Source organism: Zonotrichia leucophrys, chromosome 5, assembly GCF_028769735.1.
Source record: "Zonotrichia leucophrys gambelii isolate GWCS_2022_RI chromosome 5, RI_Zleu_2.0, whole genome shotgun sequence".
Lineage (NCBI taxonomy): Eukaryota > Metazoa > Chordata > Aves > Passeriformes > Passerellidae > Zonotrichia > Zonotrichia leucophrys.
Window position 1 is genome coordinate 30,492,743 of NC_088175.1, and position 16,079 is coordinate 30,508,821.

Below are 16,079 nucleotides of genomic sequence, written 5' to 3' on the forward strand. Positions count from 1 at the left end.
TTTTTCTCTTGCAAGACTGGTTGAAAACTTCTAACCTTCAGCTTTTCTCTTGTTCTCCTATGTCTGTACAGATGGCTGTTAATGCTTTTACTCCTGTCCCCCTTGTTTTTTAGGAGGATATAAATGCTATAGAAATGGAGGAAGACAAAAGAGACCTGATATCAAGAGAGATCAGTAAATTCAGAGACACACACAAGGTAGTATTCTTGTTTTTGCACTTGATACAAATTAGGCTTTTTCAAAATCCAAAAAACCACTGTTATAAAATTTAGCAGTACCATTGCATTATCACTTAAAATTATGTTTGTATTAGGTTTAATATACATGTAGCTCTTTACAAGTCAGAAAAAGACAGTTGCCACGTTAAAGTGGCCCGTGACATCTTTATGCTAAGACTTTGATTGCTACTGAGTATTTTTCATTCTTCTCACTTCAGCATGAATAAAGGCAGCTTAAGTTGCTACACATACATTAAGTCAATATATTTATAAGTGAAGGCTAAACGGGGCTGCAGTATAAGACATACACTTGAGTGTGTTTCTCTAGGTAGATTTGTAACATTATCCAAGATTTTTGAAGAGATGAAACGTGAATTAAATTAAAGTCTTTTATTTTAATAGTTCTAAGTTAAGAGTGGGGGAAGATTAAAACTAGGTCAGTGGTTACCAGACTTACCAAACTTTAGATGCATGGAAGAACTGTAAATTCCCATAAAGCTAATCTATTCATTGACCCCCACCATTATGATAGAGATCATATGGTGACTAATGCAAGATGAAACTCACAGCTTGGAAAGTAACATGGAATAGGATGTAAGTATGAGTTTCTGTTTTTTATTATACTTATGGATGCCCCCTCAGAAAAATATGCAAAGGGGTAACTGGCTTGGAAATGTTTGTGCACATCAAGTCCCACCCCAGGGTCCCCACTTACAGAAGTTTCCACTAATGCTAGTGCAAATGTGAATGTTTCTGCTTTGGAAAGTGATACTTGCGGATCGGAGAGCCCAGCTATGCATGTGATGGTCTTATTTTAATGTTTAGCTTAAAGTTGTATTAATTTTTTCCCAACAAGATTGGAGTGGTCCTTGGCCTAGGGAAGTATCCACAAGCTGCTCTTTTGAGCACACATTTTCTTTCAAAGTACCCCCACGTCAACATTAAAGAAAATGTTGAAGATACAGCAAGGTGAAGTGTGCCCGTGTTGTTTCAGCTTTACCACATGCAGTCACTGGGGATGGTACCATGTTTTCATGCAAACTTCTCAGTATGAACACAGGTGACTACATGTTATTGTATGTACATGTTTTCAGTTTTTCTCTTGACTAAAGCTTTGCAAGATAGAAACCTGGGGGGAAAAAAAAACCTAGAAAAAGTCAACCAAAGAAGCTCAGCAATTGAATGTGAAACTGGTTAGTGGTGAAACTTCAGTAGAATTGTGTTCAATTCCAAGCCCCATGTTGTCACTGATACTAAAATGCAAATGAGTAATACTTTTTTTTTAAATTGCAAACAAAACAAACAAAAAACAAGCTTCACTGTTTCAGAAGCTGTTGGGCATTTCACTGCCCTCAATTTGTATTTTTGGGGGGCTGTTTTGGATTTCTTAACATCAAAAATCAACTGGAAGTAATCATTGTGTATATTGGATATGTTTAAAAGGGGCTGTTGAATCTTTAGCAGCGGGCTAGTGAGCACAGTGAACCTTTGCATGTTTTTGGTATGAGTTTATAAACAATAACGACAGACTGTCAGGGTATCAGCATTGCAGGGGGCGTCCATTTACAGCACGGACGAGTCTGAAGAGAGCTCCAGGTAAGATTTATAATTCTTCTACCTGTTCATTTCTGTTCATTACTTCAGTTTATCTGATACTGTTCCCATCCCATTACCCCGTCAGATCCTTTTATTTAGGTTTACAGAAGTTGACTGAGGTCAGATTTTGATTACAAAATGCACCCGTTTATTTTTTCAATTGGATTTTGAAGAAGTGGACTTGAGAAAAGGATTTTAGTATACCAAAACTTGTGCATGTGTATTTACACTTCTGTGAATATATTTTTAATAAAAGAAAGAAACCCACTCTCTTGAGAAATCTCACCATAAACAAATTTTTTGAGAGTGGTGAAAAAGCAGGAGTTCAACTAAAGAAATTTCTATTGGAACATCTAAGATAACCTGTAAGTATCAACCACTTCAGTATGTAAACTTTCTTTAAAAGTATATGAAATTTGAGGTAAGTTGTTTTGAAAAGTTGACGACCTAGTTTAAAATTTTACCCTACTGAGATTTAACACTCTAAAGCTCCTAGATAATATGGTCCTTAGAAATTAGTTTTGCAGCCCAGTGTGTATTACAGGATCTAAGTTTTATTTTTTCACATCAGTTTTCTACCAATTCCTACCATTTTTAGTCCCTTTTTCCTTTGTGATTTCAATGTATCCAACATGGGTTTGCCTGTATTGTGTTATCAATGCAGCATAGTTTCACTGGATACATTAATCACTAGTGAATTAGCTTTATTTCTGTAATCCTTTGTCGGTTCTCTGGTCCCTGTGCCTATGGCAGAAGAACACTAATCAGGTAAGATTGCTTTTTAAAGTTGTCTTAAATGCTTTGTTTAAAAGAAAAGAACAAAAAAACACAAACCAGAGAAAATGCTGTTTCATTGTTCCGGTTTTTAATTTCATTTCAGTGATGGTAAACGTGGAGCCAAAGGGGATAAACCTGTTTATTCTGCTTAATATTTGTTCAAAAAGTGGTATTCTTGCATCCATCAGGTTGAAATTTGGTATATTTGGTTGTTATTTGGTATATTTGTGAACCGTGTACTTGCTCTTCCTCCCAGAAACATAGCTAATAGGCAAGGTTAATCCAGTGTTGGCGGTCCATGTCCTAGCACAGCATCTGTAAGTGAACACATAACAATTGCTTCCAAGGATGGATTTATCTATCGTTCTGTTGATGTATTTTCTATTGTCTTATAGGAATTCTGGTCATAAGAACTGTTTCTGTATGAAAAAAGGGGCAATTTTGTACAATTTTTAGTAAAACTGTGGCAGGTAACCTTTAGTTTCTGTGTTTCAAAAGAGCTATTTCCAACCTTTTTTTTTAACTGTCTCCATCTTGCAGTGGTGGAAGTTAAGATTCCATTCTGCAGAGTCCAGTTCTTACCAATGAACACTTAGAACTTTTTTAGGGAGGGAAAAGGGGAAAAGTGACAGTTTTCTTCACTGTTTACCACATGCACCGTGTGTAAGTGGATATATTTCTTTACCCAAGTTTTCATCTAGGATGGTTTTGGTGTGCCAAGATTTTTTGGGAAACAACTCACTGTCCCAGTAAGCATTCCACTGAAATATATTTTCCTAATTGAATGGAGTTAATTTTATCAGCTGGAAGTTCACTTTACTTGTACCCAACTGGCTTGTAAGGCCAGTAGAATTTGAGTCCCACCTGAGTCATGACTGGTAGTGCACACTGAATGTGCAGTTTAGTCAGCTCACGATACAAGATCAGCCCTAGCCTACTAAGGTTGGAGATTGCTGGTCTGTGTAGATCTGTGCTTTTGCACAAAACTTAAGTCTTGTGATTGCTGCATTTTGATTTCATACTTAAGAGTTCCAAAAAATACCCACCAAGCCCTATTTAATGTTTTTAAATTAGTGGCGGTTTTGGTATTTCCATTACCAGCCTTGTGTGTTGCGTCGGGAATATCCGGTTTGTGTAACTACAAAATTAACTATGAAAGTTCTCTTGTTGGTTTTTAGAAACTGGAGGAGGAAAAAGGCAAAAAGGAGAAAGAAAGACAGGAAATTGAAAAAGAACGCAGAGAAAGAGAAAGGGAACGGGAGCGTGAACGAGAAAGGAGGGAGCGTGAAAGAGAGAGGGAACGTGAACGAGAGAAGGAGAAGGAACGGGAGCGTGAACGGGAGCGAGATAGGGACCGGGACCGAACTAAGGACCGAGACAGAGACCGCGAGCGAGACAGAGACCGGGACAGAGATCGTGAAAGGAGTTCAGATCGCAAGGATCGGAGCAGATCAAGGTAAATGTACTTCAGCTAGTATTTATTTCACTTTTTCTTAGTGCTGTTTACTAAATGCATATAGTTCAGTAGATCAGCTGCCATTCAAAAGAGAGTGATCCTTGTGGAAGATCAGAGTAAGAGCAGGAAGTCCAAACTGGGAGAATACTTGACTTCCCCCCAGAGCACAAGAATATAACAACTGCAGTATGCAGTAAGCAACTCTCCAAAGATGATTTAAGCATACTGGTTTTATCTCAAATGTCTCCTGTTTTTCATTATTAGCTTTATTCCTGCTGAGGGTTATCTTATGTTTGTGGCATTTCTTAGCTTAAACAGGTTTTATCATTTCCTTTGTTGGATTTCAGGGGGTTTTGTTTCAGTTGGTTTGGTTTGGATTTTTTGTTTGTAGTAAAAGCAAGGGAGTTACTCATTCAAGCTGTAATTAATCATATCATATATCAAGTGCTGCTTTCACATTAAATAATTTTCTCAGAAGTGTTGAAATTGTCTGTAAGCCACATGAACATGAAAGTTTTATTAAGGATACCCTTTATTTCTGGTAATTTTGGCTGTGCAGAACTGCTAACTCAGTCTCATAAGAAATTGCCATATGCTTTTGCTTAGTTTCTGTAAATAGTGCTATTTAATGGTTAGTGTTCAAACAGTTTTAGTGGGTTTTTGAATACCCATCAGTAAATACTGATTTTATGCCCATTTTTGTACCAGCTAATCATCTTCTACACCTGCAGAAGAAAAATAACCTCTGTTAATCATTTGATTGAATGGAGAGGCTCTCTACTGAACTTTGGGGTTTTTTCTTCCTTCAGAGAAAAAAGCAGAGACAGGGAAAGAGAACGAGAACGCGAGAGGGAAAGAGAACGAGAACGCGAGAGGGAACGGGAAAGAGAACGGGAGCGGGAAAGAGAGCGGGAAAGAGAGAGAGAAAAGGACAAGAAGAGAGACCGAGAAGAAGATGAAGAAGATGCCTACGAACGACGAAAACTGGAGAGGAAACTGCGTGAAAAGGAAGCTGCATATCAAGAGGTAGGTTGGAATTTTTTAAGATTCTTTAAATAAAAAAAAGTCTTTTGAGACTTGATAACAAGTCCTCTAGTAAAAAAATACATCATTCTTCTTTTCCTAAATACATTTTTTATCTTTTGAGTACATGAGGTGGGGCAGAATATGTTTGTCACTGTCAAAACAGACTTTTTATTCAGGTGTTTTGAATAAAAATTATGCTAATTATTACTAGTACAGTTATTTTAAACAACAATGCAAACTAACTTTGAAATAGTACTGCTGTTCTTAATGTTCTTGAGGATTTAAGTGTATTTTCTTCTGTTGCAGCGTCTTAAAAACTGGGAAATCAGAGAACGAAAAAAAAGTCGAGAATATGAAAAAGAGGCTGAGAGGGAAGAAGAAAGAAGACGGGAAATGGTAAGGTGTATGGTTTGACTTGTAATTTTCCTTGCCTTGTTCTCTTGGTCCCATTTAGAATGGAATATTCTGCTGTTACAATTATGGATAGTAATAGAGCTCTCATTTTGTATAAAGGCTGTGTGTGTTTTTATACAAAACCCCCCTACCCCCCAGTTAATAGACTTGAAACAGAAGATGTCTGGTAAGCGGGAGTACTGCTTAGTCTGAAAAACAAAGCCTGGTGGTTTGGTCTAATGAAGGCCTAAGCATGAGAAGTAGGCAGCTGCAAAATACTGTGGTCCAATCATCGCATACTATTACATCTGTAACTTCTGTCAGATTTGTGACAAAACCTACTGTGTGTTCTGTGTCATTTAGGTAGAACTAAACCTGTTTTTTTAACTTCCAACCTGCTCATGTGCCCAAACCTTTTATGAGCTACGATGCAATATTCTTTAATGTATCTCTGCACTTAATAAATGCCTGTCCTTAGTTCATTAGTTGGGAAATTATCAGTTACCAGTGTAACACTTGGAAGCTTTGTTGGAAAAGACACCTTTGGAAGATAAATAATTCTGTAATCTCATAATTTTGTGCTAAAGCATAAAAAAGTTATTTTAGGTTTTAGGACTGTTATTTCACTTCATAGATTCTTAGAGGAGAGATGTTGAGGTAGTAGAGAGTGGGTTAGAAATTGCTTCAAAGCCTTATGTGCAAAGAAACACACAAGGGAAAGAGGATTATAAAATACATTGTTTCATGTGGAATCCACGTTTTCCCTCTAAATGCATGAGCAGGGGACAAAATGTTTGAAATTGGCTCAATGATATTTTCCATTCCAAATCCTCCTGCATGCTGGCTGTGGATTACAGTTGTAGAAAACAGTGTTTCATTTTGTGCTGAAATTACAGCCATAATCATAATCTGTTTCTCAAAGTCATTAGCACAGAAATATATTGTTGGTTTAAGGATATTGCTTAAATACAGGTTAGAAGGTCCTAATTTCATTTCCCTTAACAAACTGAGAATTTTGCCCCTTTTATCAGAGGGGGAGAAAGAGAGGAGACACTTTCTCCCTTGTCCCCCTACAGCGGGGCAAGTCTCCTCTCTTTCTGCCTCGCCTGCACGTTAATACCACATAACCCTGTACCTTGATGCCATGTTTTTTTTCAGTACCTCAATAGGAGGGTGCTTATCCTAGGAGCACCCATCAAATTTGTTTCTGTGCATGACTGTCTTAAAAAAGCTCTTGAAACAAAGCAGTACTTACAAAATACAGTACTTATAAAATACAGTTAGGCTGCCATGTTAAAATACTCAGTAGCAGACTTAAAGGATTTGAAGAAAAGGAACTTTTGATCTTCTTAATCTGTAATGCAAAACAAAATAAACCAAATAAGTATACATATATGTGGGTGGGGATGTATATGTGTGTGTGTATATATATATCTATATATCGGTGACACGATACCAGTGGACCCTCTGGATGCAATACCAAAATTTTCCGTTTTCTGTTTGAAAAACTCTTTATTTTAGTTTAAAGCAGAGTAGATCTACAATTAACTTGCTGATAACATTAATAAATTTTAAACTTCTGGAAAGGAAACCAGAAATCCTTATTTATGTTTCAATTCCTTGCAGGCAAAAGAAGCCAAACGGTTGAAAGAATTCTTAGAAGATTATGATGATGACAGAGATGATCCAAAATACTACAGGTATGTCTTAGTATTCCTAACAAAAAAACGTCCATTTTTACTTTAAAACACAATTGTAGGGTTTGTTGGCAGGGGCTTATGGAGTTTATATTTGCCTGGTAATGTGGCACTGTAAGGTTAATGTGGCAATAATTTCCTAATTATTTTTGTGTCACTTCCTAAGTGGCAGAGTGAAAAGGGAAGCTCCTTACTTCTGCTGGTTAATGCTTGGGAGTAACTGCTCATTCCCATGACTTTATTTTTGTGAGGCAGGGCAGAGGTCAGTATAATGTCAAAATAAGTTGTGGGGAGCAGGGAGAAGGGAACAAGCATGCTTCTAAATAATTCACGGCAAAGAAGCTGTAAATAATATGAAGAACCAGCTGGTTAATGTAAATGATTGGGAACATCCTTCAGCATGGGACTAGCTAATATTTGCATAAAACTAAATTAGCAGAAGTGGTTCTGGCCAAATACCTATAAAACTTGATTCTTTCTCTAAAGAGATAGCAGCCACATGCTCTACTTTTGTTTAATGTGGTGGGGTAGATTCTGTACAGTAAGGTTGAGACCTTGTATCTTAAGATTCTAATGTTACAAAAACAGAGGATGCCAGGTGCCCTTATGAATCTTACTTTCTTTTAGTGGCGGATATATCTGCATGAAGTTTTTCTTGTATTGTGGTACAAGCCCCTCATTAAAACGTTGTCTCAATAAAAAATATGTATCTTTTATAGGGGTAGTGCTCTTCAGAAGAGGCTAAGAGACAGGGAAAAGGAGATGGAAGCAGATGAACGAGATAGGAAAAGGGAAAAGGAAGAATTAGAAGAAATTAGGCAGCGTCTTCTGGCTGAAGGACATCCAGATCCAGATGCAGAACTCCAGAGGGTGAGTTGCTGGTGGTCTGACAGGAAAACGAGTCCTTTGTATTCTGGTTGTATTAAGCAAAGTTGGTGTAAGAGACCTGATACTTACTATTATCTCTATTTGCTTTTTCTTATAAAGAAGACCAGATAGGCAGTAGGAACAGTGAAAACAAAAAAACTTTCCAGATCAACTTCCAGATTTGATGGAGTTAAACACAAATTTGAATTAATCAGGATTCCTTATAAGAATGCCAGTAGTTATGGTTCTTTTTCTTGACTAACAGCCTTCTAAAGAGGAGGATCTTTAGATTCTTTTCAAACAGTACTGGTTTTGAGAGAGCTGTTTTTGTAATTGCCTGTTTCATTGTAGATGGAGCAGGAGGCTGAGCGGCGTAGGCAGCCACAAATAAAACAAGAGCCAGAATCTGAGGAGGAAGAGGAAGACAAGGCAGAAAAAGAAGAAAAACGAGAAGAGCCAGAGGAAGAGGAGGAGGAGCCTGAACAAAAGCCCTGCCTTAAACCAACTTTACGTCCTATCAGTTCTGCTCCATCTGTCTCTTCAGCTAGTGGAAATGCAACTCCTAACACACCTGGTGATGAATCTCCCTGTGGCATTATTATCCCTCATGAAAATTCACCTGAACAACAGCAGCTGGAGGAACATCGGCCCAAAATTGGACTCAGCCTCAAACTGGGCAAGTTTAAGTTTTATTTCAATCTTCCTTATGGGATCAAAATAAAAATTGTCAAACTGAGTAGCCACATGATTTTCCAAATACGTCGAATGGTTTGATGTATTTATTTTAAGTAGTTGTTATCCAGATACTGTGCTTGAGTTGACCTATCCAGAAGATACATTTTATAGAGCTCTCTTCATCCAAAACCTTGAGGCCAAAAAAAGAGGGAAGTTTAGGCGTGTTCAAGGGCCAATTTTTATAGAAATATTCTGAGCTGGGATTGGTTATTTTCACATGCCTTTCCACCTTAATATATCTGCAAATATCTCTTTGAAACTCATAGCTACTTTTCATTGGTGTAAGTATATGTTAAATTTAAGACCTAAGTAGTTCTTATGTTTATTTAAGACCCTTTTAAAGAAAAATAAAATTAGATTTTTTTTCTTCCTGTTAGAATATAACAATAAACTGATGACAGTTGTGGGGGAAATTTGAGCCTAGAATTCCTTAGTACTGTAGAAATTTCCTGCTGTTTTAAAAAAATTATTTGCAAGCAGCAGAACTAAAAACATCTGTATTCTAGAAGGTTTGTGTGTTTATTATTTACTATTTTTATTAAGTTATGCTGGGCTGCACTTTGAGCTCACACTGTGTTATATTTCGAATGACAAGAGGCTGTACTGTCTTAGGCTGATGAGCGCTTTTCTTACACATTGCAACCTTTCACTCTGTGCTCTGCCTTTGCTGAGGCTGGGGCTGGACTATGGTCTTCCCTCAGAGACAGTGCTTATTGGCTTCAGGGCAGAGAAAAAGACCCTATTTTTCAGATGGATAAATCATTAATACACTCCATTAAATATCTTTACTTCTTTGGCCGCGTTTGTAACAGAGTTTGAGAGATGAAAAGCCAGTGTCAGGCATTCACAGATGTTTATGTAGCATATAAAGCAATATTCCTCAAGTAATGAGGGAAGAGCAAACTAGTTGCAGTTGATGAATACATTACTCTGCCTTTTGGGTTGTAGGTGCCTGCAACAGTCCTAATCAGCCCAATGCTGTAAAAAGGAAGAAACTTGCTGTGGATAGTGTTTTCAATAAATTTGATGATGAAGACAGTGACGATGTGCCCCGGAAAAGGAAACTTGTTCCCCTGGATTATGGAGAAGAAGATAAAAGCAATATCAAAGGCAGTGTCAATACAGAAGAAAAGCGCAAGCACATTAAGAGTCTCATTGAGAAGATACCCACAGCAAAACCAGAGCTCTTTGCTTATCCTCTTGACTGGTCGATTGTGGATTCAGTAAGTTGATTCATTTAATCATTTTTAAAAAGGCTTAATTGTTCCAAATAAACATTATAATTGAATAGAAAAGCAAGATTACGGGGACCACATTGGATTGGAGTATCATCATCAAGTGAAGTCAAACTTGAGTCCTCTAGTTATTGTTGGTACATAGTCCTTATTCTGAAGTATGGCTGCTTTTTTTTGGGTTTCCCTTGAACTGCCACTACAAATTATCAAGCAGTTTTATGGAAGGAGGAAAAAAGACTGTAAAATGTTTGAGTGGCTCTCAGCAATACTTGCATATGCCAAATCTCTAAGGGTTGTGTCATTGATAGCAAAATGTATCTTCTGCTAAATAGCTGTTTGAGTCTTCTAGACACTATTGGGCAGTTCTCACAACAGAGTGAAGCTTAAAGTAGTTATTAATTTTGGTTTTGTGGTTTTTTTCCAGACGCTAATGGAACGTCGAATTAGACCATGGATTAATAAGAAAATAATAGAATATATTGGTGAAGAAGAAGCCACACTAGTTGACTTTGTTTGCTCTAAGGTTTGTGTTTTTTGTGTTCTCTGTGAAGTTAGGGCTTTCCTCCCTATTTAAAATGTAACAGTGGCTCCTGTACTTGTGTTTATAATGGCTTGTCTTGGTTTATCTTGGGGCTGCCATATGAGAGGCAAAGCAAGTCCTGAGAGTTTTGTGACATAGTTGATTAGCAGAAAGTCAAAAGGAGAAGTTGAATGTTTTCCATGCTTACATTATATATGGGGTGCATATATATGTAAGTAAATGGAACTCTATGGTCTTGAAATACAACTTACTTGGTTCTGGAAAAAAAATTAAATACTTAACAGGTAGATGAGAAATCCAGTTAGGAGGAGTGATACAGGGAGAATTTTGCCTTTGTCTTCCATTAGCAGCTTATTGTTGAAGGAGGGGAGTTTTCTCTTTAAATTAAGAAAACATAATTGGAAATACAAGAATAGCTGGCAAATACAGGACATATGAATCTCTGGAGCTTCCTGGAAGTTGTTCCTCGGTAGTTGGCCATAAACTAGGACTCACTATGATGGATTCCAATGCAATTTAATGCTAATTTTTGCCATGACTGTTACTGAAACCTGATGAACTGCAAATACTTCTTGCACGTGCAAAGCTTTCAGAATTCCTTGGACATAGCTGGATTTTGTCCAAAAATGTACATAGGGTTTATTCTAAGTTTTCCATCTAAAAACATTTGTTTCTTTCAGGTTATGGCTCACAGCTCACCTCAGAGCATACTGGATGATGTTGCCATGGTAAGCAGACATTCTGTAACTGATATACCTTCTGCATTTTACTTGAAGCTAAAAGTCAATTATGCAAAATAGCAAGAGTCCATAACAGAAAACATGTGTTAGAAATAATTAAGCACATTGTGCCAGCACACACATGTTTTTGCTGTTACAACACTTAGGTACAAATTACTGACCCCTCTTACAGAACTTCTCAGAAATGTGGAACAAAAATTTTTTGTCCCTAGTAGTAGATGTCAAAATCAACAATAACAGAACTATGTCAGGAATAAAAACTTTTATTCCTTCTCATTCTTATGAATAGATTTTTATTAGTGGTTCAGTGAGTCTTTTCCTAATTAATGAGCAAAAGGTGATTTTCTGTAAAAAAAGTAAAAGCTCTTTTTTGCCTGGTGTTGAAAGAGAGAAACTGTATGAAATAATGCTACTGTTCCACCATGTTTTCATACACTGAAAGGTGAATAAAAACTAATCTGCTCTCTTCCTGTAAGTAAACTTGGAGGCAAAGTTGATAGGATCCGCTTGCATAGTGCAAGATAGTAGATTGTTTTTGGTGTGACTAGTAGGTGACTTGGGGAACTTTGGAGAGATGCTGTGCACGCTAAAAGTTTGTACAGATTCAAGAAAAGCCTATATAATAAGTTCAGGGAGGAGAAATCCTTTGAGGGTTTATTTAACAAATATCCAAGGAAGTTCCAAATTAAAATGAGCAGAGATTAGGAGTTAATTTAAAAGAAGACAACCACATGTGAATGTTTTGTTCTTACAATATTTCCAAGCCTGCCATTTCTCTGCCTCTTCCCAAACCACTTTTGGGTACTAGTTTACTGATGCTTCTTCCTTGACGTGCTCAACAGCTGCACTGTACAAGTATGTGGTTAGAGCCTGCTCAAGTCACTGAGGCTGGACACACAAACTCACCGGAGTTCATTCGGTCCCTCTCTCAAGGACTTGTATTACGTTCTATCCATTTTGTTTCTGATCTGTCTACAATTAGTCTTTATAACTGGAATGCATAACCTAAAAAATAATCTATGAAATGTGTCTTTCCTACAGGTACTAGATGAAGAAGCTGAAGTTTTCATAGTCAAAATGTGGAGGTTGTTGATATACGAGACAGAAGCAAAGAAGATTGGCCTAGTGAAATAAAGCACTCTCCTTGCTTCTAGGTTCCATTTCAATTTTGGGCTTTTTTTTTCCCCCCCATTGTTCAGAGACTTGGAATTTTCTCTGTTCTCAGAGACTTGAGACCTGTATTTTTTTATGTAGAAAATGTGAATTTTTTTGTCCTCTGCTCTGAGGCCCCTTTTACCCTTCTGAATTAGTTATCAAATCCTGCATTGGTTCTCTTTATAATACATGAGGTACAATTACCAGTATGTTTTATAAGCTGCAGCTACTGTACATGCTCTTTGGTAATTTTGTTATGTTACTCTGATTCTTGTAAATATTAAAAAAAAAATCCCCTGTTTTGCAAAACATTTGCACTTAATGTGGAACTATATCAGTTACAGATGAAGACAAAGGATTTTACTGCAAGTTTATCAGTCTTTTTTTGGGAGTATACTTCCCCTTTTTAATTTAAGAAGTGATCAAAATACAATTTAAAAATAAGTGTCTTGAGCTGTTTTCACAGAACAGCTTTGTGTGGTCATTTGATCTCTTCATCTGACTGGAAAAGGATTTCCTTCAAACTTGTCTTTCTAATGTGAACCACTAGTAATCTTGGCACTTTGTTGCCCATTAAGAGTTACTAATGAAGCTGGGAACCTAATCTCTTGCAGATGTTCTGTCTTTCCCAGAAAGTGCAAATCACAGGAAGTTTTTTATTTGCTCAGTTAAAACAAGAGCAGGACCTAAATTCAGTAAGTGCTACCTAATGGTTTTTGGGTTTTCTTTCTGCTCGATTTCATTCTAGCCCTACCTACTATCCCTTCTGTCTCCAAAATAATCAGATGGTTTTTTTAAGAAGAAACTATTTTTTAAAACTTTTTTTTTTAGTATTTAGAAACAAAACAAAAAGCCCTGTTTGAATGTGACTGTCTCTTAAAAAAAACCAACCAACCATGTAAACTAAAACATAAGTTGTCAAACAAAGCTGAAATCTTGTTTCTATCCATACTGTTAAACTAGCCCTGACTTTTGTTTTCTACTGTATGCAGTCTGTTGTCCACAAAAAGAGGGTAATATTTTCCTGCCTTGTTTGTATGTTTTTTTTATAAATAGACTGATATGGTATAAATGATGACATGTACTGTAAACTGCATTTTTTTTATCGCATACCTGGGTAAGAAGTCAAATCTATAATGTGCTGTGAGCTGTTTTGATTGCAGGAGGACTGTGTTCCAGGGAGCAAACGGTCTCAAAGTTATTTTTAATTTTTGAAACAAAATTCTTAATATCAAACAAATTAAGTAAAGGTGTTCCAGTATCTCTGTATTGTATTTAACTGAAGGATACAGGTTGACCTGTTCAGAAAACATAACTGTGACCTTGAGTTACTAGTTGTTGGTATCTGGAGAGGACACTTGAAAACACTGTTCTTAACAATTGGGATCGTGTATAGGTTCCACCATGTAAATATTTCAGATATTAAAAATGTATATATTTGATTTAAGGGTTGATATTCTTTTGGAGTCTTATGCAGCATGCAATTGTATTTAATACTGCTTACTGAATCAAGTGTTCCCAATTTAAGGTGGGGGTGGAGTGGGGTGTGTTTAAAACTACCTCCTGCTTATATCAGGTGACTAGAAGCCTGCAAATTTAGATGTGATCCCAGTATGTTCTTTCTCATCCCTGTGGTACTACACTACATGCCACCAAATGTTCTTTTTTAACTTGAAGTGTCATGCTCAGATGTTAGTTTCATGTTGTGCTTGAGTTTGCCTGAGGCTGTTTTGGTTTGCATGCTTACATGTTGCAATCTTCCTATTTTTTTCTGCAACTTGATGGTTGCAACCCTAAAAAATTACTTCCCTGTTCTCCCTATACAGTTCTGCATCTTCATTTATCAAAAAGTTTTCAAGTTCTAAATAAATTCAAAGCTTGCTCTGTTTGTAGCAAATACAGAGAAGAGGGAGACTGAACATCACGAGTGCCATTTGACCTGGTAAATGGCATTCTCTGTCATGAGTGGTAGTTAAACAAGACAAATGTGACAAACACATTGTAGTGCCGCTGTGTGACAGATTGCCCAACATCCTCATCCGAATTCTTCAGAGAAAGCTCAAGTTGTGAAACTTCAGTTAATTTCTGCCCTAAACTAAAGCTGTGTGTGTGCAATAGACATAAGCTTGTACTCTCCTAAGGAGACTGAAGGTGCTGGGATGAGAAAGACATGTGAACTCTAAGCTGGAGTGTTAAATATCTCGGTAAATAAGTATATAGAATCATTGTGATATCATCAAAAAATCAGTTTTGTGGAAGTTCAGGTTTTTTTCAGTAGTGGAAGAAGAAAGGAATGTTCACTAGATGAACTCTGGTTTGGCTTATCAGCAAGTATAAAGTCACTTCTACTTTTACTACAAGTTTTGTTATTATGTCTCAGTGATACTGCATTTTGTGCCAGTGACGCTGGGGAGTATAATACAAGTTATGTACTGGTGAGGTTCTTAGCATAGAAAGTAACTTCTGTTTGTTAGCTTTCAACATGTGCTGACAGAATTATTTCAAGATAAATATGGAAAATCTGGGACAGAGAAAGCCTTTTTTGCCAGTATTACCACACTTCACTGTCTGCATGTATGATTTAATACTCTCTGTTAGGTTAGACACAAATCAAAAGAGTGCTCAGAATGGAATACATGAGTAAAGTACAGATGTTGCCACCAGGTACTCAGCACATCAAGCCATAGTACAACCCATACTGCAAGGGAAAGTTCCAGAAGTTCCACACACTGTGTAATGAAAAAATACCAGTATTTGCACAACAGAACTGGATGTACTTGTTTATGTGGACCTTACAGTGGAATAAGGCTTTAAAACTTGACATAACATGCTCTTACTCTCCTGATAATCATTTTGTGCAACTACCTTTCAGTGTTTGGAATATGTCAATACAAAATCAAAGTATCATTTTTCTTCATTAATATGCACTGAAAAGAAATGGGAAACAAGGAGCAAGTAAGATCCATTGCCAAGAAATATATATATTTATATTCTAAGTTGGTGAGAGTCTTATTTTGTTCTTAGAGTATTTAACCTGCTCACCTGCTGATTTGGTCTTTTTAATTGTAGCTATTTTCTTCTCTTTAGGCAGGAACCTGTACTAAAATAATGATCTAGCTAGATGGTCATGGCTCTAAATGTGGGCAGCGGCAAGGCCCTAAACAGTGAGTTTAGCTTCTTAATGAATTCCTGTGTCTTACCACTAATGCTTTCCTATTACTGAGAGGGAATTAGACCTTTCATATTCTTATTAAACAGGGTTGCTAGATAGCTGCTTGCAGGAGTAGTATTTTGGAAAGTGGATATGCTGAAACCTGCAAGCTGTTGGGTTTATATTACAATTGAGTCACGTTTTTTCATATTCTGTACATTATCTGGTGTAGGAACGTTGAGTACAGAATTAAAAATTAGTATACGTTCATCCAGTGTGAGCAGTATAAGGTATTGTTTAATAGACATTTTATTGTAGATCAAACTGATACTAATAGAAAATAGTTTGGTACAGCTGTATGCCCATGGTTGGTTGGTTGAGTTTTTTGTTTGGCTGTTTCTCCTTTTTAAAATACAAGTAGTTTTATTTATGGTTAGACATCACTTTCAGTCTAAAAATGGCTTCTTCTAAATGCATTTCGTATTTCTGTGA

The 16,079-nt window shown here is 36.8% G+C and overlaps 1 protein-coding gene across 3 annotated transcripts in view; it reads left to right on the top strand.

Moving 5' to 3' along the window:
- RBM25 (RNA binding motif protein 25) overlaps positions 1–13,878 on the top strand; it is a 32,890-nt gene extending 19,012 nt beyond the window's left edge. For all 3 annotated transcript variants that reach the window (XM_064713784.1, XM_064713786.1, XM_064713785.1), the window contains 11 exons: positions 114–197; positions 3,770–4,047; positions 4,857–5,073; positions 5,380–5,469; positions 7,093–7,166; positions 7,883–8,033; positions 8,382–8,706; positions 9,714–9,988; positions 10,425–10,523; positions 11,222–11,269; positions 12,323–13,878. In XM_064713784.1, the coding sequence (XP_064569854.1) occupies positions 114–197; positions 3,770–4,047; positions 4,857–5,073; positions 5,380–5,469; positions 7,093–7,166; positions 7,883–8,033; positions 8,382–8,706; positions 9,714–9,988; positions 10,425–10,523; positions 11,222–11,269; positions 12,323–12,415 (1,734 nt within the window). In that variant the 3' untranslated portion in view covers positions 12,416–13,878. The remainder of the gene's footprint in view (positions 1–113; positions 198–3,769; positions 4,048–4,856; positions 5,074–5,379; positions 5,470–7,092; positions 7,167–7,882; positions 8,034–8,381; positions 8,707–9,713; positions 9,989–10,424; positions 10,524–11,221; positions 11,270–12,322) is intronic.
- Positions 13,879–16,079: the final 2,201 nt, after the last annotated feature.